Raw genomic sequence first — 24,817 nt, 5'->3', positions numbered from 1 at the left:
ATGACGCGCGAGCAGTGGCAAGGGCGCGTTCGCGCTGTTACGCAGAGGAAAGGCGACGAGCCAGCTGTAGAAGTATGCGACGACGAACACGCGAGCAGTGGCACGAGCGCGTTCGCGCGGTTACGCCGAGGGACGCCGACGAGCCAGCTGTGTATGAATACGACGAACAATAACGCGCGAGTGGTGGGAGAAGCAAGAGTGTTTGTGTTAAGTAAATAAATAAATAAATATTGAAGCTTTATTTACCTCTGCGTTGTGGTGCCATGGCCTAAACTCACGTATAATAACCACGACTTCACGTTACAAACTCCCAAACTTCCATCACTATGATAGATGTACCATGGTTAGTCATTTCACATCGAGCCATGTTAAGCAAAAACAATGAGGGCAGAGTTGGGAAGAGCAGCCCGTGTTTAATCTCTTCTGTTACGAACTATAATGGACTCCTAATAAATGTGTCAATGTTATTCTAAGGTATTGTAAACTATACAAAGAAAAAAAGTCACCTTGGCAAAGTTATCTTTTGGGTAATATCAATTTACTCCTCCTAGGTAAAAAGTAATTAAATCTTATTGAGTTTACTGCCAGCTATGTTGGGCTTGATCATAACAAAAAACGAAAAAGAAATATTGAAGGGAAATCTAAACCCTCCCCACTACTGATGAAAAATGGCACACGGACATGGCTGTGCCTACAATAAAGTGATTATATTTAGCAATACCAACAGCATGGACGTGCATACGAGTAACGCGTAGCCCTAATGCCCTCGTTTTCTTTTTCCCACTACTGAAGTGTATTGGGAAAAGCGAGCTCTGTACACCTAAATGTACACCCTAGCCGAAGAGGTTAAAGTGGAGAAGAGATGACGGTATTCTCGTGTTTTCGCTCTAAGGAGAGTAATCGTCTCTGCAGGACTTGCATTCCCCTGTTTTTCATCATCATGTGCCTGTACGCGCTTCAGCCCTTCGTCACGGGTCCCAACACGAAGGCATTCTTCCAAGACCTGCACAACGAGGTGGCCTCTCACTGGTGGAGCTTGGTACTGCAGATCAGAAATTTCGATAAAATCAGCGAACGAGTAAGTGCAAACTCTTTATGAAAACGCCTATGTGACAGGCATCTAGGTACTATGCGGTGCATTTGGTTGTTGCATTATACCGTGGCTACAAATATTGCCGACCTACACTTCAGTGTTACTTAATAAGGACTGCTGGCTTGTTTAAACATCAGCTTTATTCAAATACAGGTCACAGTCATGTAAGTGCGTCAGTTCTGTACTATAGGAATGGGTACCTTTCTGTGAGAACATGCTGGTTGTGAACTGCACAAACTTGGAATCTCTGATTCAAATTATTGATGTTTACCCGTCATTACAATGTTTCTCATTTATGTGACACCGGTCGGGACGAGTAAGTAAAGATAATTAGGTTTTAAAATGTTCGCAGAAATTATGGTACAGTCGAGAAATTCAAGACGTCCCATGAGAAAGAGCGGTAGCTGTTAAAAGCCGCTACGGCGTTCAGGTCGGGTGATGCGAACTGCGTGCAGCAGCTGTGCGTTTGCGACAGTATTTCAATGTGCTGGCACAATCAATAGGCAGTTGTTTAACGACTCCTAAGTTATGTCGACGAAAATTAGCAGAAATGGACATGGTTTTTGACAGACACACTCTTATTGTTCAAAACGACAGAGATGGCACAAAAGATGTCACAAAAAATGGCACAAAACGACTAAATAATGGCACAAAATAAAACTTGTTCATGCAGCACAAGCAATTGTCTTGGCTGTACATATTCACTCGTCCGTTGTTTTTGCGCGTTAATATTGTTTATTAATTTATTTATTCATCTTCAATCATCGCAGCTCAATCAACTAATAAATCATCGTGATGTAAGCCGTAAAGCAATTGTTATCCGTGTTGGTTTAACAGACTAAAATGACTGCGTATGGATTCACACATTTTATAAAATTTTAAGTACAACCTATACGGGCTCTTGGAATGTCATCAGATACAACCACCTAGTCATCATCGGCAGGTTAGTTTTTACGGGTTAGTAGAGTGACATCTCGTGCGGTCGTTGGTGGCGGCTGGCTGTAAAGGGAGATAGTGAAAAGAAAATGAGCGCTGCTGCTTGACGTCTCTAGGCGTGGTTTCTAAGACGAAGGAATCAAACGGGAGAGTGGGACGGCGGCAAAAAAAAAAAGAAAGAAAGAAAAAGAAGAAAAAACACGAAGAAAAAACGACGGACATAGGAGGGTGTTGGATGAGCGAGAGGTCAAGGCCGATGGACACCCGAGCCGCCAATCACCGCTAGCCGCACCGCACGCGGGTGGTTCAGGGGCGGCAGGGGGTAGGCGCAGCCGGGCACGAAAGTATTGCATTTAAGCTGGAGAGAAGAACTGCGCGGTGCGGTGCAGTTCGCGAGCACCCTCTGGCTGGCCAAACTGGCAATGTGAAACAGCGCGTTGGCAGCCTGGTGTGCTGGCGACGAGCAAAATTTTGCCCCGTGCCTGGATTTTGTTATTACGTTTGTTTTCTTATTAGTTACTATTTTTTATTTGTTAGCTCCAGTGCTTCGCGTGCGGCGGTATCCGCACTCCGATTTGGGGACGCGTTGTCTTTTGAGCGCAAGCAACCGTTGGGCAGAGCAAAGGTGTTCGAAGTCGGCAACTATCACCAACAGCAGGCAAAACTGCCATATTTTTGTCGATGTGGGTTCAAGCTTCCGCGAAATGGCGAAAACGCCACTTGCACTGTCACATTGTGTTCCGCGATTGCATGTGCTGCAGTGGCGTGGTGACCCACCTTTGGAACACTGCGCAGTCATCTTATCTGCGCCACTTTTTGACAGCGAAAGCTGCATGCATGTGGCTAGGCGAACCGAAAAAATGTCGCAGTTTCACCCGAAAGGCGAAGCATCAATTGCGATAGCAACTTAGTAGAGAGCTATACGTAGTAAGGATAGTAGTCTTATCAGCTGTATAAACTTGGACATGCAGCAGCACCAGCAACGCGCAGAACTGTTGTCGACGCCGTCGCCGTTTTGCGCGCGTTGGCACCGAACGCGCGCGGCGTTGGTGACTGATGCCAGGGCCTCTGGGGGCGGCTCGGAGGTTTTCAGCGAGATCAGAACAGGAAACCTCGTCGAGCAGCGTCGGAAGTCTTTACCACCTTCTCGCCTCGCAACGTTTTTAGATGCGGAGCACGCTCACGGAGAGCGAACGCACGGCGGAAAGCAAACGCGACCGTTATATGGGAGGGAGGGAGGGAGGCAGCGGCGGCCCAAAGGCCTATCTTGCAACCGGGCGCAAGGGGAACTCCCACCCATCTCCCACGCGGCGGAAGCGGGACGGCAGCGCGTCGGGGGGGGGGGGGGCGCACTTGCAACACCCGCGTCGGCGTCCGTCCGCACCTCTCCCACACGGCTCATTCTCTCCACGCCAGCTGTGCGATATGCGCTTGCTGCCACGCCTCTCTCCAGAATATTCCCTCACACCACGCTCCAGTTAGTAATAGTCGCCATCTGTTCGATAACGCGCTTCGCACGCGCTCCCACGGGAAGCGCTCCGTGTCTTCATCCGTAATCCACCTTCATATTGCGATAGTTCGTGTCACATTGCTGTGTTGCTATCGCGCGCCCTTAGCATGCGTCCGCCCCCCTCGCACTCCTCATTCTCTCCACGCGCCTCTCTCTCTCCCCTCTCCATCTGTTCGATAACGCGCTTCTCCCTCGTGTCTTCATCCGCCACCTTCGCGATAGCGCGCGCATGCGCGCCTCTCTCTCTCCTCCTCCTCTCCGCGCCAGCTGCTTATATAAAGCCGGTGCATGCGCCGCTGCCTCAGTTGCTGCTTCGGTTTAGTCACGCTGCGCCGTCCGATGCGCTGAATGGACGCCAACGAATCTGTCAACGAACTGTCTGGCACATCTTCAAACTGCAGCAGCCAGTTCATTAACATAACCGCGAGCACCTCTGAAGACAAGGCTGCGCAGAGAAGAGCTCGCGACGCAGAACGTAAACGTCGGCGACGCGCAGCGGATCCAGATTCAGTTCGCCAACACGAAGCCGCTTCGAAACGTCAGCGTCGAGCAGCGGATTCCACACTTCGAGAACGCGAAGCCACTTCGAAACGTCAACGTCGAGCAGCGGATCCTGAGCTTCGAGAACGGGAGGCCGCGTTGGTTCGTGAACGTCGAGCAGCAGAACCTGAGGTTCGGGACCGTGAAGTTCAACGTAAAGGTACGTCGCCTCCCCCCCCCCCCCCTTCCTGGGGGGAGGCGACGAAAGTGCCGCTCGAGAAACTTCCGCCGAAACTTGCGTTCGCTGGCGCGTACGCATTCCCGCCATTGCCACGTTGACCCTTCTCTGCTCGCAACGCCGCCTCCTCGGCTCGCCGTTGTCGCATGCGTTCGATATCTCGAGTTAGCTCGGCGTCGTGGTTAGCAGCATCCACCCGCTATTGGTGCTTGCGTTCCACTACAAACACAAACATGCAACCAATGATTGAAAAAAAATCACCGCATATTCACGACGTGAATGATGATGAGTCGGCGAAGCACCGGGGGATCATTCGGGTAAACTAGAGCTACGGACGAGCGAGAAAGAGAGCGCGCGTCGGGAACGAACGCTCTTGTGCACCGCAGCGCCCCTAGCTACGGACGAGCGAGAAAGAGAGCGCGCGTCGGGAACGAACGCTCTTGTGCACCGCAGCGCCCCTAGCTACGGACGAGAGAGAGAGTGCGTCGGGAACGAGAGAGAAAAAAACCGCATATCCACGATGTGAATGATGATGAGTGGGCGAAGCACCGCGGGATCATTCGGGTACCATTCTATCCACTGTAATTCGGGCAAAACGCCGGAACCGTTCTCCGGAAGCCGGAAGCCGGCTTCCGGAACCGGAGAGCGCTTCCGGCCGGCCTCCGGAAGCGGAACCAGAAGCCGGAGTTTGACGTTCATTATATATATATATATATATATATATATATATATATATATATATATATATATATATAACGGACGAGGGACAAGGCTCGTCCCTAAGGTGCTTCGCCCTTAAGAGTAGGGAGCCTACATGCAAGCGCTTGCATGTAGGCTTCCTACCTAAGAGAGCACAGCTGCGCCTCTAGCGGGAGCGGCGAGTACTAGCGTGGCTACAACGGCGCGACGGCGGACAAGGCTGGACCCTAAGGAGCTTCGCCCCTAAAACGCTTCAATACAGCGTCGGGATTAACCCACTGCTAAACACCGGGGCTGCAGGTTTCAGCTTCGCTGGTTAACCATTTGTACGGAGTTCTTGGGCGGTGTTTTCTTTAATTTATTGCTACCGCATATTGTTGCAACAACATACATCGCTATATACTCAATTGTGTCCGGAACCCGCCGTGGTTGCTCAGTGGCTATGGTGTTGGGCTGCTGAGCACGAGGTCGCGGGATCGAATCCCGGCCACGGCGGCTGCATTTCGATGGGGGCGAAATGCGAAAACACCCGTGTACTTAGATTTAGGTGCACGTTAAAGAACCCCAGGTGGTCCAAATTTCCGGAGTCCCCCACTACGGCGTGCCTCATAATCAGAACTGGTTTTGGCACGTAAAACCCCATAATTTAATTTAATTTAATTTTTCAATTGTGTCCGGTGCGATGGCGCACTTTTTGTAGGCGCGCTAGCGAGAGCTTGCAAGAACGTGCGTGCACACGAGCACACACGCGTTTTTAAGCCAATGAACAAGGGATCTGGCGCAGCAAGAGCGTAGCACGCTGAAGCGCCACAGCGTTATTTATTAACGTGCTCCTACACAGATGGTTTTATAATCGTGGAATACAGCTGTGTAGATCGACAAGTAACTTCCCTTTATAACCGAGCACGCGTGTGAATCTTTAACTACGACTTGTTGATTTACTTGCACTTTGCTGCTCACGTTTTTGTTTTACTCGATGCCAAGCTAAAAGTGAGCCAACAATTGGTTACACTGATTGAATATGGCAGCGCACTTCGAAACATCGACGTAACACAGAATGAACAAACACGAGCGCTGTGTGATACACACACAGTGCTCGTGTTTGTTCATTCTGTGTTAAATCGTTGTTACGAACTGTGCTGCCCTATTCCATTATGACTAATCAACTACTCCACCAGTACGCTTGATAATGACAGACATAAACGTGATACGTATGATAGTTATGCTATACAGAGTTGCTTATCAGATATGTTTTCAAGAGCTGATTGTTTGCATAAAAACAAATATTGATTGATCTTGCTGACAAGGCATCTTATAAGGAGTGAAAACAAATCAAATGTGTGCATTTATTGTCGGTGCTAAAAATGTCCCCGCAAAAAGAAGCAGTATTATCTTGTTCATGCCTTAAGAGATGACAGAGGCTTACGGGAGCACACAAGGCAGTAATGCCCATGCAAGAAGGCCTGGGTGGTCAATCTGCTGCTCCTTCACACTGATTCAGCATTTAAACAATGTACAGCCTCTGGTCAAAGTGCATACAGGCATGCTTCCTCTCTCAGCAATGGTGACAATCAATTATGTCAACATAATCCATGCACGTGATCTCTTTTCAATCTCTTCCTAGATAAAAAGAATACTGCACAGGATGCATGAAATCAAGTTATTTCATTGAGTATGACATGGGCCCAATGTAATTCTTGTAGTGACAGTGTAGCTAGCTGATGCACAGCCACATTTAATAAAAAATTAAAAGTGCAGAGACATAACACAAACGGGAGCAGAGTACCTGTATTTCATCTCAAAGCAATACAAGATTATCAAGTGAATAATCTTTGCGATGAGTGAAGTGATCTCGCAGACAAAATGGTTGACGTAGTAAGTGCTTTTATATTTGCCTTCCTAATCAGTAACTGCTTAAACAGGTACATGAAAATGAAATGATATGCTGGCTAATATGTCGCAAAACACACAAGTAGGACTGAACATTTGTCATGCCTGCTGTCACACGAATTCTAACATGCAGTAGCGTGTAGGCAATGAATACATGCTCATTGTGTCAGTGCAACTGGAACCAACCTCTAATGAAAGAACAGAATGTCTGCATTGTAGACTGTAATGCTTTAGCACCATGTGCAGGGCAGCACAAGAAAGTAAGGGAATGTTTGTTGCCATTCCTTATTTTTATAACCAACAGATGATTTCTTGGATGGACCTTTGTTGCGAATGTACAATATCTTCTCTAAATCTGCATTGTGGACGTGTTCTGTTATCCAGTAACTCCATAAGTATTCAAACAAATGCAGATAGCCTTATGGGCACTGTGAAACGGAACACAGAAATTTGCAGTTAAGACGCCACAGCCGCTCAGCCTCTGTGCTTAGCATAATATTGTTCCCAGAGAAGCCTAGTTGCAAATTGGTTACGCATTGACATGTACCGTACAAACCTATATATTACAAGTAATCTTTCACTCGTTCTTGTATTGCCTACAGTTGCACAAACCTTACTGCCCAGCATTCTCTGTGGAGTAAAATAACCTTACACATCACATCTACTAGTTCACTCTATTAACACGTATTAGCACTGAGGCTTTCCTGTATTCCTGCAAACATGGTAAAATAACATGGCTATGCGCAATCACCTCTTTCAAGTCCTATGATATGAAGGTGGTGTATGTTTTTTAGAAAAATGTGCTTGACAGCATAACTGTTTATCATTGTTTAAGCCTCTGAAAAGTGAGGATTGATGTTCAGGCTTGCTGCTGCGGCATTTCATAGGTTGTACCCTACCTTGAAAATTTTAACCAAGCAACGAAGAAATTGTACGGTCAAGCCATGCCATTAGAACGACTGAAGTGTTGCTTCCCTGTGCAGTCTTACTGCCACCTTCCCCATTTCGTAAATACTTAGACGTGTTCAAGTTATCTCCACAGCCAGTGTTGCAACACAACAAATAAGCCAGATTAGCACAACAGCCCATATATCATTATCTTAATCACTAGAAATACAAATTGGCACATGGTATGTAGTCAGATTATATGCAGTTTGTATGTTTGGTGTGATGCACAAAGCATTTTTCTCGCCCATAAATCTCGGGCTTATGCTTCCTTTTTTATAATAATTAAGCAATAACACCACTCAGTGTATTGCTCTGAGAACGATAGCTGGCTTCAAAGTAGCATAGCACACGTACACTTGTACCATATCGTAGACATGCCTCTATACATACTATAGGCTGGGCACAATCAGCCTAACTTTGAAAGCTAAATGAACAGGGAGCGAGTGCATTTGTATGAAATAAATGTATGTTCCATTGACAGGATATAATTATCGATTTACAATACATATGGCAGAAGAAGACAATACACAAGATAACACAATCAAGTTCCCTCTAAAAAGCTGCTTTTTGCTACTACTACATGCAACATAGTGACACTTCATAAAGCACAACTATGGCGTGGATGCATTTTTGCGCATTGTGTAAGAATTAAGGGTGGGACAATGTCAATGTTTTCAAATACAAATTGAATAAAAGATAAAGCGCCATTTATATTACACTGCTATAAAGGTGAATTACCAACGAATCAGTTTAGCAGATGATATAGAGACGACATAGAAATTAGACGAAAAGTATGAGCAAGTTTTATTTCTTTTGAGTAGCGACGGTGGTCATCCCATGCACACACACACACATGCACACACGCACACACTTTTATTTTGATCGGCGGTCTTGATCGGCGGCACGCATTCTCGTGGAAGACTACCGTCACCTCGGGGAGCAGTAGAAAACTAGACACGTGTGACGGGACCGCCACGCCGGGGGAGCGGAAGGACACTAGGCACGCAAGCGCTTGGTACGGCGGCAAAGAGAGGGCGGTGCGAGCCTACATATGGCCGACGCAGGTCGCACAGCGGCAAATCTTTCAGAAACACTTATTATCTACCTGAGAGTCTACTGAGTTTGAAAATGGTGCCTATTGATCACTAATCTACTGATAATGCCTATCCAAGTGATGAGGCGTATGAGCTTTAGCGTAGAATGAAGCAATTTTCCATCAAATTTGGGAGCTCAGTTTTTGGACACGCAGATCTGTTGACGGAAACGAAATATGCATAGAACCCTAACCATAGACCGCTTCCCTGTAAAATAGTATGTATCAAATATTCAATAGTCATACGACTGCGTACGTACATGTAATAGGAATAACTATGTTCGTATAATTAGGTAGCCCACCTTAATTACCTAATGAAAAAAGAGAGATATCAATTGGGGACAACAGATCTATTTTAAATGCAAGGCTACTAATTGTTACATAAAACAAACAAGATGACTAGTCTATCAACAACTTTAGCGCCTGGCTGCGAAGATGGTTTCCAAGAAAAAAATGGCTAGTGTATGACTAGCTTTCAAAAACGCGCAATATATTGTTGCCATGAAATCATCAAAGTTGTAAGAAAAAATTGAAAAAGAAACAGCTGATGAAGGACCTACGTGTCGAAGACACATGTAAAGCAAGTCGTTGCAAAGAAAACAGCACAGACTTGTAGCAGAAACGTTAAATCTGCTAGATAAGGAGATGAGATGTGTGGTCAGCTTTCGCGCAAAAAAAGCCTATGGGAAATTTTTGTTGCCAATATGACTGAAAGATACTTTCGTCAACGTGCTTGCCTTTGGCAGGCTACACACGCTTGTCCACATGCAAGTACCTGTCGCATACTCGTTGTTAAAGAATTTCAATTTATATAATGACACGAATGCCTCCTCTGATCAGGAAAAAATAATAGTCGTGTTGTCGTGCATCCATAACATCTATAAGGTCAAGGTACTCTTTTCCGCATTATGCAAGTCGCCGTAAAAGACAACATAGCAAGAAACAGCGTAACACTTTTGCACACTCCAGAACTGATTATGTCAATGAGATTCCTATTTCATGTGGCAAAGTATTGCATAGGGCAGATGGGATGTGTCATCTGTGATTCAGAGATGTGTCATTGTGTCTGGGTACAAATGTTGTACAACTGAGCATTTTGGGAATAAAGAAATAACAAGCATTGTTTCCAAGTATGTCATCATGCCACTTGTATCGGAAAAGGGACTATCATTTGCGCGTCAAGCTTGCACCTGGCACACTTGCATTGAGCATCATGTTTATGTGCCCGTATTTCTGTACCTCATCTGTAATTAACCGTTGTTTTAAGATATGGCCAGTGTCAGGTCCTCCCTGTAGATAATTGTGATTTTGCACAATACAGCTATAAACCTTTTGATTGGCAGCGTAGTACTATTCCCTGTATGTGCGCAACGGCTTTCTGTCACAACACCCACTTTGCATCCATGATAAATGCTTCAGTCAGCAAAATAGAGTTTTAGAACTAAGGTATCGGAACTGATTTCATGCCAGCAAACCCCAAGCAAAGTTTAGGTTCTTGAGAACACAAGTTACTTGCAACCTCTGATTTAAGGCTATTTTCTGCATGCAGTGAATTTTAGGATTTCTGCTGTTTATATCAATGTCAACCTGATAAAAGTGATGGCGAGCGAAAATTTGCAGTCGTGATTTTAGTTGCTACCGGGACCAGATTGACCTATAGGCTAAACGGGCTGCAGCCCTAGGCCCCTCACTGCCAGAGGGCCCTATGAGAAAAAATGTTTCCTTGAATTTATATTTATTTCTTGTGTGGAGTACTGAGTAAGATATGTGAACAAATGCATTTGGATCCCGAGCACGAGGTTAGTTGGGATCCATAACAAAACTATGTAGAGGAAACAAAGCAATTAAGATAGCATACACACATGTACTTGACGAACTAAGCAACAATAAGCATTTTACATCAAACAAAGAAGAGAATACACTAGAAAGAGTCTTCAGAGTACAAACAGTATAACTGAACATTTACAAGTAAAGGAAATTGCACCAGAAAAAAGAAAGAAGACGTGAATGTAATAATAAACATAGGAAATAAGACAGTGAAAATACAGTTTTAATTATCATTCAAGATTAACTGCATGTTATAACTTCTGTGGGCAGAACTTTCCGCTCGACTACTCCAACACTTGAAATTGTCTGTTTATATACGCAATATGAGCCTTTGTAACTAGATGATAATGAAATAGACTTTATTAAAATATAGAACCGGCGATTTTATGGATGCTACCCTCAGGTGGGTGGCTTTCTTATGACGCGGTGCCATGGCCCTCGGCTGTCCGCCTTGTTCGGTCCACCAGTCGTCGCTGGTCTTCCGTGTCAGCGCTGGCCAGCAGGTCCTCCCACTACTCTTCAGATGGCGCTCAATTTTCGGCACCTCCGTGAGCCATTGTACTGCCATAGTATAATATAGAGCGTATTGGGTATTTCACAGAACTGACAATTAAATTCGTATAGTGTGGGATGTATCATGTCCAGTAATACGGCACGTGGGAAGGAATTTGTTTGAAGTTTTCGTAGGTGCACGGCTTTGTCCCTACTAAGCGTTTTTTGAGTTGGTGGGTATTTCCTTCTGTGTAATCTGTAATGTTCTAGCATGTCTCTGTGTCTACACGCATGTCTCTATTGCGTGTAGAGCGTCCCGATTCGGTAAATTTGTTGCATAGAGTGGGTAATTGTAACGATGCTAATAATAATTATTATAAGAGTACTGTAACTTAGTAATGAGGGAAACGGTAAAATGTTTACTTTTGGAAAGAGCGACATTGTGTTAGCATTGTAATGTGAGAAAGTGATTAAATCGACAGCCCTCTTTTGAAGTTTCAGAACTGTCTCAATGTGTGAATGTAACCTAGATCTAACAGAGTACGGCAGATGGCTGTGGAACAGGCTGAAATAAATTTCTTGGAGGGTTTCTGTATCCAAACAATTTCGGCACTTCAGCAGAAAGTAACAAGCGTGGCTCAGATTTTTTGCAAAGCTCGTCAATGTGAGGCATACAGTGAAACTACTCATGTAACACAGCCCCTTGATGGGCTCCTCAGCAATTTCAAAAGACCCTTCACCAGGGCCCTGTGAAATATTTTATCTATACTATAAAAGTTGTAAAGTGCCTTCCAGTGAATGTTCTACCAGAATAATTCTTTAAAACAGTATAGTAGTAGCCAAAGTAAAAGCAAGGATTGTGCAGTATGAGGAGGTGACCTGCTCTTCGTGTACAGATGCATTTTTCCCTTGCTCAACCAGCACGCAAGGGACCTTTCTCTCTTACCTACTCCCATATAAGAGACGAGGGTTCACGTGCTCCTCTTGCGAAATATCTGCAGCGCCTTTCTTCTTTTCTTTCAATTGTATCATGACAATGACCTAATAAATCTCTCTTATATTCGCAAGTCGACGTGCGACTAATTTGTGGACGTGATGACAAATAATTATTGTAAGAAGATGGATCGTTGCATAGGAGCAAGAAGCTGAATATTGATCCCTCGTCTATTCCACACCATACTTGTGCTCATGTTCACGTCGTCCTGAAGAGAACATCGCAATAGACGACTCTTGCACAGGAGAGTGCTTAGTGCACTTGAGAGTACTTCTGCCGGTCTCGCTGATTATCGCCACTTAAAGGCGCTAAAATGACGTGTGATGGACGCTCGCACGATATAGCTAAAAATGTGGGAGGCTGTACATGGAAAAAGGGGCCGTATGGTTGATATATGCGTAAAATCGTAGAAAAGAATAATAAATTGCGTGGTAGGAGAGAGGCAGGGAAGAACTTGAAATGAAGGAATAGGTCATGTTGAAAATAGAGGTCACCTGGTGGCATAGCGTGTTTTGTGACTTTGTTAATGATATGAGAATTTCAGGTTCAAGTTGCAGCCTTAGCGATTCTAAGTTGCCACGTGCCATATTGATCCCCGTCGGGTGTAGGCATTTATGCTTGTGTATGAGATATGATTCTGTATATTTTCACTCGCGAGGTGAACGGAAATTTGTTTGTAGTATATAGAGCCTTGTTTTATCAAATATATGGCCATGTTCATCGCCGTATATTTGCGCTGGCTACTGCTTCAGGTAGATTTGTTTTGTATCCGCTCGATGGCCGCTGAGCGTTGTATGAAGTTGTCCAGTCTCACACATGCATTATTTGTTACAAGCGGCACGTTCTAGACAGTAGACTACATTGCTTGACGTGCAGGTGAAACTCGAAGTTAACTTGTGAAGGCAATCCGACACTGTACGTTTTAGTGTTGTAGTAGACAGAATTTGTTTGCATGTAGAGCATCTGAGGCGACCACAGGGACCGCATGTTGGCTTCTTCTTTGTACTTAGTTTGGCATGTATACAAGAACGTCCTTGAAATTAGCGCTGCGTCTGTAGGCTACTCTGGTAGGGTCGAGAAAGATCTTATTAGGTTTCTAGTTGCTGGTGAGAATTCGGTAGTATTTAGTGAGAACGTTGCTCACGTTTGGTAGTGCATTTGAGAATTTAGTAGTAAGAAGGGACGTTGTTCTTGTGATCTTAGGGTGGGGTATGAGGACCTCAGCTCGATCAAGTTTGGTTGCATCAGTGTAGGCTTTTTGAAGGGCAGTATTGGGGTGGTTCCTCTTTGATAGGGTTTCTTTAAGGCGGTCGAGTCTATGTACTCATGGTTTTTAACGCAATTGCGGCGCAGTCGTGTGACTTGACCTTCAGAGATGCCTTGTTTGCTATGTCTGCGATGGTGGCTTGTATATTCTAACTACTGTTATCAAAACATTTCCTATGGGGAGTTTTCTTTAGTGTTCCATTGTCAATATATATTGTTGTGTCCAAAAAGTTTAGGCGCTCAGTTAAGGATTCCAATGTGAATTTTAATGTTGGGTGTGAATAATTTAGGAATATAACAGATTTATGTAGACTGTCCTGACCATGTCCCCATATTATAAATATGTCATCTATGTATCGTAGGTATGTGTGGGGCTTGTCTGTCCATCGAGATAGAAAATCTATTTCTGGAGTCCCCATAAATATGCTCGCATAGGTTGGTGAAAAACTGTACCCATATTTGTCCCATGTATCTGTTGTTAGTGTAGTGGGGAATATGCATGTAGGCGCCGTGGGCACTGCCATCGCTTCGGCGCGATATCTGAGCTCGAGCTGCTGATGCCAAAAGCTAGGACTGTGCATAAAAAGCCACTTGCGATCCCTCGGACGAGCTTCAATAAATCTCCCTTTCCATATATATATATATATATATATATATATATATATATATATTGAAATGGGTAATTAGTAATTTACGTCAAATTTGAAGAAATTCTATGTTAGACCTAATTTAGGAACAGACAAGTAGACTTCAACAGAGTGCTGTGCATTGTGTTTTGACAGCGTTTCTTTTTTCGACGATAAACCATCAGGGATTGGAAGGTTGGTGTGCAGGGCAGTGACGTCTAGCGTGGCGAGAATTATGTTTTGCGGTAGTGTGCCTTTAGTATTAACGTCCTCCATATTTCCCAGTTGATGAGGGCTATCTTGTACAAATGACGGAAGTGTTTTGAGATAAGTCGCCAAGGAAATGGTTCAGAAATAGGGAGATACTCTCAGTCGGAGTGGTGTTTGAAATATCGGCCGCCCTAGATATGAGTGGTGTATAGTGCAGTGCGTGGAAATTTATGAATTTTTGGAAGCATGTAGAAGCGCCTTGCAGTTTTGTTGCTCAGTTTAAGAAATGTGAATGCTGACGGTATTATCAATCCATCAGCCAAAAGTGATTTCAGCCTGGTGGTAGTTGTCAGTGTGTAAGGTAATGTCGGATCGTTGTCTAGCGTACGGCAATATTCACGGTACTTTAGCTGTCTGTAAGCATCATGCTTGTATTTATCTACAGCCCAAATAGCTATATTTCAACCCTTGTCTGCTTCCTTAATGACAAAGTCGTTCCGGCAACTAAGATTTGAAGTGATATGACTCTTTGGGGAAGTTATGTTTTTAGGCCGTTTAACTGCCTTGGATGGGCTTATAATTTCTCTTAGTGACAATTTTAAGATATAGGTCGAGTTTTACGGCTTGTTCTGGTTCAGGAGTCCAAGTGAATTGTGCTCTAAGCGGTGTCGTCCCAGTATCTGGTGCATTGTTGTCTGCGAAAACATGTGTGGTACGCATACGCCGGGAAAATTCCGAAAGGCCCTTGTGAAGCTCGAATTCATTCATTGTGTTATTAGTGGGGCAAAAGCTTAGGCCCTTGCTAAGTTAAGGACGCCTATTTAGCCACCTAATGTTTTTGAAATATCTACAGCATTAGACTAGTTTATTTTTGTGGAGACTTCAGCCACGTCTGGTATTTATAGATTGGAGCTCCCTCTTGTTGACATGAGGTGGCTGTTTGCATGGCAGGCTATTGTTTATTAAAGTGCGCTTTTTTCCTCTGTTTTTGAATCAATTTCATAGACTGTATTTCGTGGTAATGATCTAAATCTTTTATCTCATCCGTTGTCAGAGCTATGTACCGAAGTGTGTGGCTAAACCTTTCGAGTTGTTCTTCGCAGTGTTTCTTCAGTATATTTAAACGTGAGAGTGAGGCATTGTTTAATGTTTGCTAGTTCGCACGATGGTGTGGTGAGAGTGTTCCTAGCACTGGTGCAGCCTTCAGTTTTAGTCCTTAAGGGATTACGTTGTTTTATTAGGTTTTCTAGCGTTTAGAAATTCGGTGATTCGTGGCCGAATAGGGTTATTAACTTGCAATGACTATGATTTATTTGGCTTTTTGCGGGTAGAACTACGTGTGGTGTGCTTCTGTTTGGCAGGTTTCTTTACGCACGCCTCACTTAATTCCAGCTCTGGTTCAGTTAAGCCCGTAGGTTGTTGCAGTTTCGTTGTTCGGTGTAGCACGGTTGGCAGAGTCGGAGGATGCGGTTTCTGTTGTACGTTGAACCATTGTTGTTCTGTACTTCTCCTTAATAAAAGATTTTATACGTAGGGAAACTAGCTTTCACATAAAACACAGAGTATTCCTCTTGGGTTTATGTTTAAGCCGTACCACGGTAGGTGTTCGTGCGGTCATTCGCGTATTTCAGCATGATGCATTGTGTCAACGTTCTTGTGGAGGTGCTCTAAGTTAAATTTTTTTTATTACCGAGTTGAGTTTGTTAGTCTCCTCATTGTGTTTCATGAGTGCGTTAGTTTGGTGAATTAGTGAGCGGTGTTTGTTTTGTAAGTGGGAAGCAACAGTTGTCGCGGTTGTGTGTGCGTTTGGACAAGCTGCTTGTATTGTGCGTATTACGTCGTTTATAGACTCGATCGTTTCCGTGGCGTTCTGCGTGTTAAGGTTGTTTGTGCCTACATTGATAATGAAGTATGGTGTCCACTGACGTATCACAAACTAGTGGGTGAATATCTGATGTTAGCGCCACACTCACAGGTCTTAAATATGGCGCCTGTGGGACTGGTGGGAAGTGTTCCTTTAGCTACCTGTACTGGCTGTCTCCAAGGCTTGCTACATGCGCAAAGGATAACAAGGGGCACTTACCCTGTTCGGTCATCTTCAGCAGGCATGGAAATCGAAAATCATAAAGGGGGCTGACAGATGGAGTAGCACGCGTTGTGTAAAGGTTAAAAACAGGGATAATGGAACGTCTTGCTGGGTTCTTCTTCTTTCTGGGGTTTTACGTGCCAAACCAGTTCTGATTATGAGGCACGCCGTAGTAGAGGGCTCAGGATTAATTTTGACCACCTGGGGTTCTGGGGTGGATCCTACTGGCTGGTTTAACAAGCGCGTACCTTAGACGGAAGGAAGACGTAGACAGAAGCCAAGCGCTTTCCCTCTCTCTCTCTCGTCAATAACAGTGAACATGCTTTACGCGCAATATCCTTTTCTTTTTTTTCCGCGCCAGGATGTCATACCGCACATGTGGTACCTGTCAACGGATTTCCAGCTGTTCGTCGTCTCACTTGTCACACTGCTGATATTCAAACGGTGAGCTCGTTTAAGAAAGGGCAGCATATTGAGAAGGACCACACACAGAAAATAAATATGCGACATAATTTACTTGTTACAGTGCATACAATATATATATATAATACAAGTTCTTGTTACGCGTACAATTCAATAAAGCAACCATGAAGCATTAGAACATCTGCTCTCGAGCCTGGCAGATTCCAATGAAAGCGACCTACCAAAGCGCGCCAGTAACTCAATATATTTTTTAATTTGAACAAAATGCTCATACTGCAATACGATGCTCTCGCGCATAAGTATTTTTTCACTGGTGTTTTGTCGATATGGGTGCTTTTATTTGCACCTTGCCGAGTTTGTTGTTGGCCTAGTTGCATACTTAAAGATATAACCGAAGCGTTACTGACGACTGGTTGGCTTCCAAAAGGAAGATAGCAATATAAACGCACGTACAAAGCATCATGCAACAACTAAATGACGCTCTGTTGTAAATTACACGAACAAGATTACGAGTCGTTCTCCCATATATGTATCTCTGCAGAAAGCGGCCAGATAAAAAGCTTCACATAAAAAAAAGGTTTATTTACCGTGTTAGAACAGTCCTACTGATGTTCTAACGACAAGGACATTTGATTCACAGGCGCAGGACTCTTGCGGTGGGAGCATTCGCCCTTCTATCTCTGCTGGGCTGCATTGTTGGAACGTGCGTCGTTGCAGTCTTTCAGCTTTCGCCGTTTATGATCTTCCCAGGGTCGATTCCGGAGTGAGTATTGAAAATCACTGCCAATTATAAGTGCATGCAATCACTGAGGGGAACATTCACCAAGCTCTCTATCAGCATCGTAGCACTCTTTTGTCGTGATACTAGGTCACCGAAGCCTGCAGCTGTAGACCTTCACTAATCGCAATAATCGTTTCCCCTTGCTATAGAGTTGTTCTTTTATTCTTTCCTGAGTCTTTATTTTCTTTGAATCATTTCAGCGTGATGGTGCGAACTCTCGACGACTACTACATCCGGCCCTACTATCACGCCGTGTGCTACTTCGCCGGCTGCATGACGTACCTCGTCATAGACGACTTCAAGGAGAGGAAAATATCTAAGGTACGTTTTAACCAACCCTCACATGCTAAGGGGCTACGCATGCTTGAATAAAGCTAATTTTGTTAATTTAGGTGTAATATGTTATTAAATTAAGGAAAGAGAACGTGAAGGCCATTGTATCGTTCTGGAATTTTGGACTTAAGTTTCGGCACTGGTACGTCAGCGTGAGGTCCCGGATATCAAGATATTGTTTTCGTAATTCGACCCTTGGGGTTGATTAAAAACCTTTGAAACTTGCCGAGTTCAGTCGTTGACCCTTCTAGAATACAAGGAAGGCCCTAGTGAAATAGTCAAGCGGTTCAGGTACCAACAGATTTACCTGTTTTCGAAGATGTTCCGAAATTGATCTTTTCCAAAGATTAATAAATTTTGGAGCTCCAGTTCCCGCCGAGAGAGGCTGCTATGCGTCTCGCACGCATCATGTTCCGCATTTCCGGACATTATACTTATGGTCATTCGAGATGGCCGTTTTCGCACTCCACCCCTACCTCAATGCGGCCGGGCCGGGAATTGAGCCCCCAACCTCGTGTTTACCCGAAAGACACCGTAGCCACCGAAGTCCGGGTCAGTTCATGAAATTATCTAATCACTCAGCACCTGTAAGATGGTAATACTAGCTTTAAGGTTCCTTAATCCGAAGACCGTGCGTAGCAAGCAAATGTATTATTGCTGCGGTCCTCATTACTTGCATATTTGCGAGATCCCGCACTGAGTCTCGCAGTGACGTGTGTTTCGCGTTCATTTCTCCAGCGGATGCAGCAGGCTGGCTGGTACGTCTCCGTGGCCTGCTGTCTGTTCTGCGTATTTGTGAAGTTCGCCTGGTACAGAAGCCCGAATCCCGTGCCACGGGGCGTGACACTCCTTGCGGCATTCTTCGACCGCATCCTCTGGACGCTCTTCCTAGTGTGGATCACGCTCGCCTGCTCCACGGGACGAGGCGGTAAGCAAGCAAGTTCTTTATGCTTATGTGTCATTCTGTTTATGCTATGAACCATGCGTCGTTTGCACGACAACGAACTGAACTGTCCACCCGGCATCGGCGGCGAGTTGCGGATTGTGCTGACCGCTGCACAGCCTTGTGCTGCTGGGCCTGACGTCCCCTGGCTAGAGCTGCGCGCGTAGCTCTACGATTCGCTTTTTCAGCAGCGGTTCGCACCTTGCGAGGAGGCGCCATAATGTGTACCGAAGAGTAAACACAGGTATCGAGACTACGCAAAGCACATGTCACATCCCTTGACACGTGGCAGGATACGATGCAACTGCTACATGTCGTGACGCCTGGTGGAACACAACGCAACTGCAATGCAAAGTTTACACGCATCGACGCTACGCTGCGCGCATATCTGTGACTTTTTTCACTCTAGCTGTTTTGTACACATCTCCATCATCATCTTTTTTCTTCCTCAAAGCTTCTCTATCTACTTCCTACCACTACATATGCAACTGCTACATGTCGTGGCGCCTGGTGGAATACGACATAACTGCAATGCAAATTTGGCACGCATCGACGCTACGCTGCGCGCATCTCATATCGCGTGGGTAGGTAGGTAGGTACAACTTTATTCGACAAAACGTGTCGTTCAAGGGGGGAAGTAGTCTGTCAGGTCGTGCCTGCCAGCCACCTCCCCGGCTCTGTCCACGGTCCGGAGCTGATCCCCCATGCAGGCTGGTCCCGGCGAGGATATTATTCCATGCCCCGGATGAGGGAGCGGCCGTGTGAGAGTAGAGGGGGAGGGTCCTTCCGGCAGTCCCAGGTAATGTGGTTGCGAGTGGCGATCTCTCCACGCAGCTTACAGTGGGGGTCGATTAGTTCCGGCTATATGTAGGAGAGGATCTGGGGGCTGGCTGGCTGCAGCCAGCCAGCCAGCGCGTGAAAAGTGACACAATAGGATGCTACTCTGCTGTTGCTGATGATGATAATGATGATTTATTGCCATCCCCTTTGAAAAGTGGTGGTGACTAATTGTCACGTAGCCTGCTTGATTTAATCAGGTACACCATACATGTTTTTCGGTCCAGCATTTCGTTATACATCCCTTATTCTTTTTAAATGCATAAGCACTTCTATGCTTACCCAACGAAAAAAGTGTCCGTGCGTCTGTCCTTCCTTCCCATAAGAGGATCGCTTTCAAGATAGAGCCCGCAGCAGCGAGCGACTGTACCTTCGTGCTGCCTGTCTCTTCAGCGCCAACGAGGCATCGAGAACACAGCGCTCACGGAGCTCTCAGCACACTCAGCACTCTGCTCGTTTCCCAGATCGCTTTCAAGATATCGACTCGCGCGTCTCTATTCAACGGTAATTGAGCGGTGAAAACACAACGCGCCAAGCTATCAGCAGTCGGCACTCTCTGTCGGCATCTAACATCGCTTTCAAGATACGGGCCGCACTGCCACGCCAGACGTACCCACCGCCGGAGCACGGCTGATCGCGGTTCATAATGGTTCGACGCGCGTAAATAATGTGCTAAAAATCTATAACGGCTTATAATGATATAGCGCACATGGCGCCGCCACCTGCAGTAGAACCAACCAGCCAGACACAGTGTACTTAAAAAAGTCGCAGTTGTGCCCGAAAGGCGAAGCATCGATTGGGATAGCAAATTAGTAGACAGCTATACGAAGCAAGGATAGTAGTGTTATCGGCCGTATGAAGTTGTAATCATTCCATTGCTAACTAACTTAACAAGCACAGTTGCACGCGCGCACAGGCAAACATGAACACACCTCGCTCGATGACCGCGGAAACTCGTTGTCAAAGCGCTGGAGTGGGGCAGCAGCAGCGACAGAATTGACCTTCGTGCTGTCTCTCGCTTCAACGTGAACTAAGCGTCCAAAGAACAGCGCATCGGCACTGGGCACACTTTGCTTACATCACAGATCGCTCTAAGTTACGGCGCCCGTGCGACCGCGCCGTAAGCAGCAGCCTGAGAACACCCCCCCCCCCCCTCCCTGCCTCTCCCTCGCGTCCCCCCGTGGCTCGCGCGCGAAACAGGATGGTGTGCTTCCGCCCCACCTTCCTCCCTCATGCGTGCGAGATTGAGCCGCGATCTTCGGCTGACCTTCGGAAGCTTACAGCGTACGGAAGCTTACAGCGACATACAGCGTACGGCGCTCGGCAACGACGTTATCGTGTTGAACTTGATACGGAGCATCACGGCGACGGCAAAGGCAGAAGTGCGCTTGGAGTGTCCATATATTTGCTATCGCAATAATAAATGTTGCATACATTTCATTGATTTCCTACATCTCCCTCGTCATTTCCTACATGTCCCTCGTCTCGCTCGTCATTTCGTCGTCGCCGCCATCGCCGTGAGGTTCCGTATAGAATCCAACGGCGATGAAATCGTCGCCGCCCGCTGTATGCTGTATGTGCGAGTGAAAACGCACGAGGGACGCGCGTTTTCACGGGGAGCGAACGCATGGCGGAGAGCAAACGCGACTTCTTCCGTCGCGCAAAAGGCCATTGGGGGACAGGAGGGAGGGAGGGAAGGCTACGTATAACTAGAGAGTACTAGATTGGGGGAGTGGGTCCAACGAGAGCTCTGCGCTGAGGCATTTTTTATTGAAAATCTAGGTGGCGCCACTGTCACTTTTTCCCGAATCAGCGCCCGATCGCTGGCAGGATGCTTGTCGCGTCGGAGACCTACCGCAGCGGCATGGCGGATACTCGGTAGCGGTAACACTGAGATTATTCTCCACTGATCTATTGTAAATAAAATGAAAAAAGAGCAGCGAAAAGAACGAAAACGACGCAACAACGACGGTGCGGCGAGCAGACGACAGCTACTCAGCCCGCGAGCTCGCCTCAGCCAATGAGCGCTGCCGAAACAGCCGGAGCCAACGTTTATTGGCCAGAGATTCAGAATAAGGCGACGGCAGCGCCGCCACTATTTCCGCGTTTTATTGCGATAGCAATTATATGGACACTCCAAAGCGGATTTCTGCCGTCGTCGTCGTCGTCGCTGTGAGGTTCCGTATGACGTCAACGGCGATGAAATCGTCGCCGCGCTCCGGAAGCTGTATGTGCGAGTGTAGGGCGCGAGGGACGCGCGGTTTCACGCCGCGCGACTGCCCGCTAGAAGGCATTTTGCGTGCATTCGCGGGCTTCTTTCACGCTCTAAAAAACACATTTATGTACCACGTATTGAGCAACAGAAATCTCTATCAGGAGTTTTTCATGTTGCTCTACAACTTTCTCATTGACACTTTGAAATTAGGACAGTACTTCTCGAATTAGATAATTAATTACAATTAATTAATTGAATCTCAGTAACGAAAAAATCACAGCATATCCATGAGGTGAATGATGATGATGGGGCTAAGCTCCGGAGGGATCATCGGTAAACCGTGAATAATCCGAGTAATTCGCCCAGTATATGATCAAGTAAACACGTGAGAAACAGTGTGTGTATATATACAATACGTTTTATTTTCTTAGACGCTTCTTCTTATATGCTTGGTCTGCGGAGTCCCTTCATTACCACGGCTTTGTGGTCCGTGAAATGAAGGGATAACGGTTTGATAACGCCGCTGCTTCACGTTCGCGAACGCCTGAGTCTTCGCGCCGCCGCCGTGCCGCTTCTGCCTCTCGTTCTCGCACTACGGGATCTTCGCGCCGCCGCCGCGCTGCCTGTCGTGAAGCCGCGGCCTCGCGGGCTCTCACCGCGGGATTCTGCCCGCGAGCGCGCGCCGCCGCCGCCTTCCGCGCTCTCCGCTCCGCAGCCTTGTCTTCCATCCAGCGACTCCGAGCGAAAGAGAAAGCGCGCCAAGAGCGAGCACCTTTTATTATAACACACCTGGCGGTAATCCCGTCGCACTCCATTGTAGGTTTTCTCATCAACTATACGAAAAACTAGTGCCATCTAATGACATTATATACACTTATATATAGAAAGACCGACACTTACGCCATCTAGTGAACACTTCATAAAACTACAGGTGGCTACATACTACATCGGAGGAAGGACAGACCCACGCCCTAAGGAGCTTCGCCCCTAAAAATTACTGGCGCCTACTCCACTGTACTGGAAACAATACGCACTAGGTTGGCTTCACCTAACTGCCGTTCCTCTTTTTTTAAATCGTGCTGCGTGATAGCTGGGACACCCTGTATATACTGTACATGTGTAGAGTATATAGCGGTCTCCATGCAAACCAGAGCTACGGACAACGGACGACGACGAGGGACAAGGCTCGGCCCTAAGGTGCTTCGCCCCTAAAAGTGACAGACCTGCGTGGAACACGCAGCACAGTCACAGCGTAAGCTGGTTGAGCGGCTCAAGAGTAGCTAAAATTGGGCACCACACACAACAGGGTCTTCGCGGCAGTCTGTTCGCCTCGTTTTGATGCGAACGATCTGAACTGTCCGCCCTGGCGTCGACGGCGAGCCGCGGCTTGTAATGCTCTCTGCACAGCAGTCTGCTGAGCTCCATCAAGCCTTAAAACTGCGACTTGCATGTGGGGCACGCCGCGTTTGCAGGCACCTTAACTAGATGGCGCCACCATACTGGCGGAGGCTCGGCAGCTCGGGAGCACGTTGATTGCGCGCCTCGTCTGAATTGCATATCGTCGTCTGCGCCTGCGCGCGCTGCGTTTGCAGGCACCTTACCTAGATGAATACACAGAGCGGGTCTCAATTTATTTGAGAACAAGGAGCAATTCGAGAAAATAAGCAAACTCAGAGACTTAGAAAGATATTGATCCTTTTATTTCGAACATGTCGAGACACATTAGGTGAAGCCTTTCGCAATACATCCAACTCACTGGTGCGAGCTCATGAGTTTTGTCGATTACTGCGGTGTGCATGCAGGGTAATGTCATCGAACAAGAAGCACCCCATTAATATTCCAGTGGCCTCAACGGGGTGTACGGGCTTCCTCTTGTGAAGATTAGGGACAAAGAAATATAGTGGATTGAATAGTAATTACATGTTTACCCCGAAATCTACATAATCGCGTGCCGGTGTTCACATGGTTTATCAGTGTGCTATCGATGGGCTAGAAGGAATGCCGTGTTTTGAAAGCCAAACTTTCTTCGCTTGCGACAAAAGCGGATTCTCAAAGCCAATATGAAGCGTCCTGCTAGGCAGACACGTATTCGCTATACTGCGAAATTCGGTACAGAAGGCGCGCTGCCGTCAAGCGAAACCGTAGCAAACTTCTGCAACGGGAGAAGAACGCAATCAATTTTGAGCACGTGCTTGGAAGAAAACTGCCCACGTCACAAATCTGCTCCTTTGCACAATATTTAACTGGAAAGTCAAAAGTAGACTCGCAGAATGAAGATTACGATTGAGTTTAATCTGCTGTCTTTATCTATTTTTTGTACTGCGAAAAAAGGAAGGCGCAGATTTCGGTTAGAATGAAAAACAAAAAAAAAAAAACAAGAAAAGACGCGATTGTGCTTTTATATCTGAATGTTTAACGCAGTACGTTTAAAAGCTGCAAAGTACGACAGAGTTATAAATACTAGAAATTAAATCACGATGAGCAACACGAGAACAAGGTAAGTACAGGAGCCAATGTTTCGACAAGTGGACTTGTCTTATTCAAGGTGACATATGCTCTCCTCGGCACAGTATATATAGGTAGGGTTCTTCTAAAGGGGAGAGAAGGAATGGCGGGTGGGTGAGGTAACGAGCGTGAGTGTGTTATCGACGAGGGTGTAGAATTGAAAAGGTAATGCGCTACTGATAGTCGGTGGAGGAATTTGAGGCAGCGCCGTCCATTAGCCGGTTGACGTTTCATTGTAGGTTCCTCTTTTTCTTTCGTGGAAGGGGCCTGGACGACGGGGAGAGGGGGGGCGGGGGTATCTGCTGCGGTTTAGGTCAGTGAACTATCGTGTCTGAAAGAGAAAACAAAAGTAGCGGCAGAAAAATGGTGCTCGTGAAAAAAAAAAAACGGGG

General features: G+C 46.2%; 1 protein-coding gene across 6 annotated transcripts in view; it reads left to right on the top strand.

Annotated features, from left to right (window-relative positions):
- LOC119444886 (nose resistant to fluoxetine protein 6) overlaps positions 1 to 24,817 on the top strand; it is a 123,832-nt gene that overhangs the window by 93,348 nt on the left and 5,667 nt on the right. Inside the window, exons 10-13 of one of the 6 annotated variants that reach the window (XM_049663720.1) lie at positions 16,750 to 16,832; positions 17,452 to 17,574; positions 17,793 to 17,913; positions 18,664 to 18,853. The exons of 4 other annotated variants lie outside the window; for them this stretch is intronic. In XM_049663720.1, coding sequence (XP_049519677.1) covers positions 16,750 to 16,832; positions 17,452 to 17,574; positions 17,793 to 17,913; positions 18,664 to 18,853 — 517 coding nt within the window. The remainder of the gene's footprint in view (positions 1 to 16,749; positions 16,833 to 17,451; positions 17,575 to 17,792; positions 17,914 to 18,663; positions 18,854 to 24,817) is intronic. One more of the 6 variants, XM_049663716.1, reaches the window with a different exon arrangement.

The sequence above is a fragment of the Dermacentor silvarum genome, chromosome 3 (genome assembly GCF_013339745.2).
Source record: "Dermacentor silvarum isolate Dsil-2018 chromosome 3, BIME_Dsil_1.4, whole genome shotgun sequence".
Lineage (NCBI taxonomy): Eukaryota > Metazoa > Arthropoda > Arachnida > Ixodida > Ixodidae > Dermacentor > Dermacentor silvarum.
Note: the sequence above shows the minus strand (reverse complement) of the source record. Positions and strands in the feature narration are given on the sequence as shown.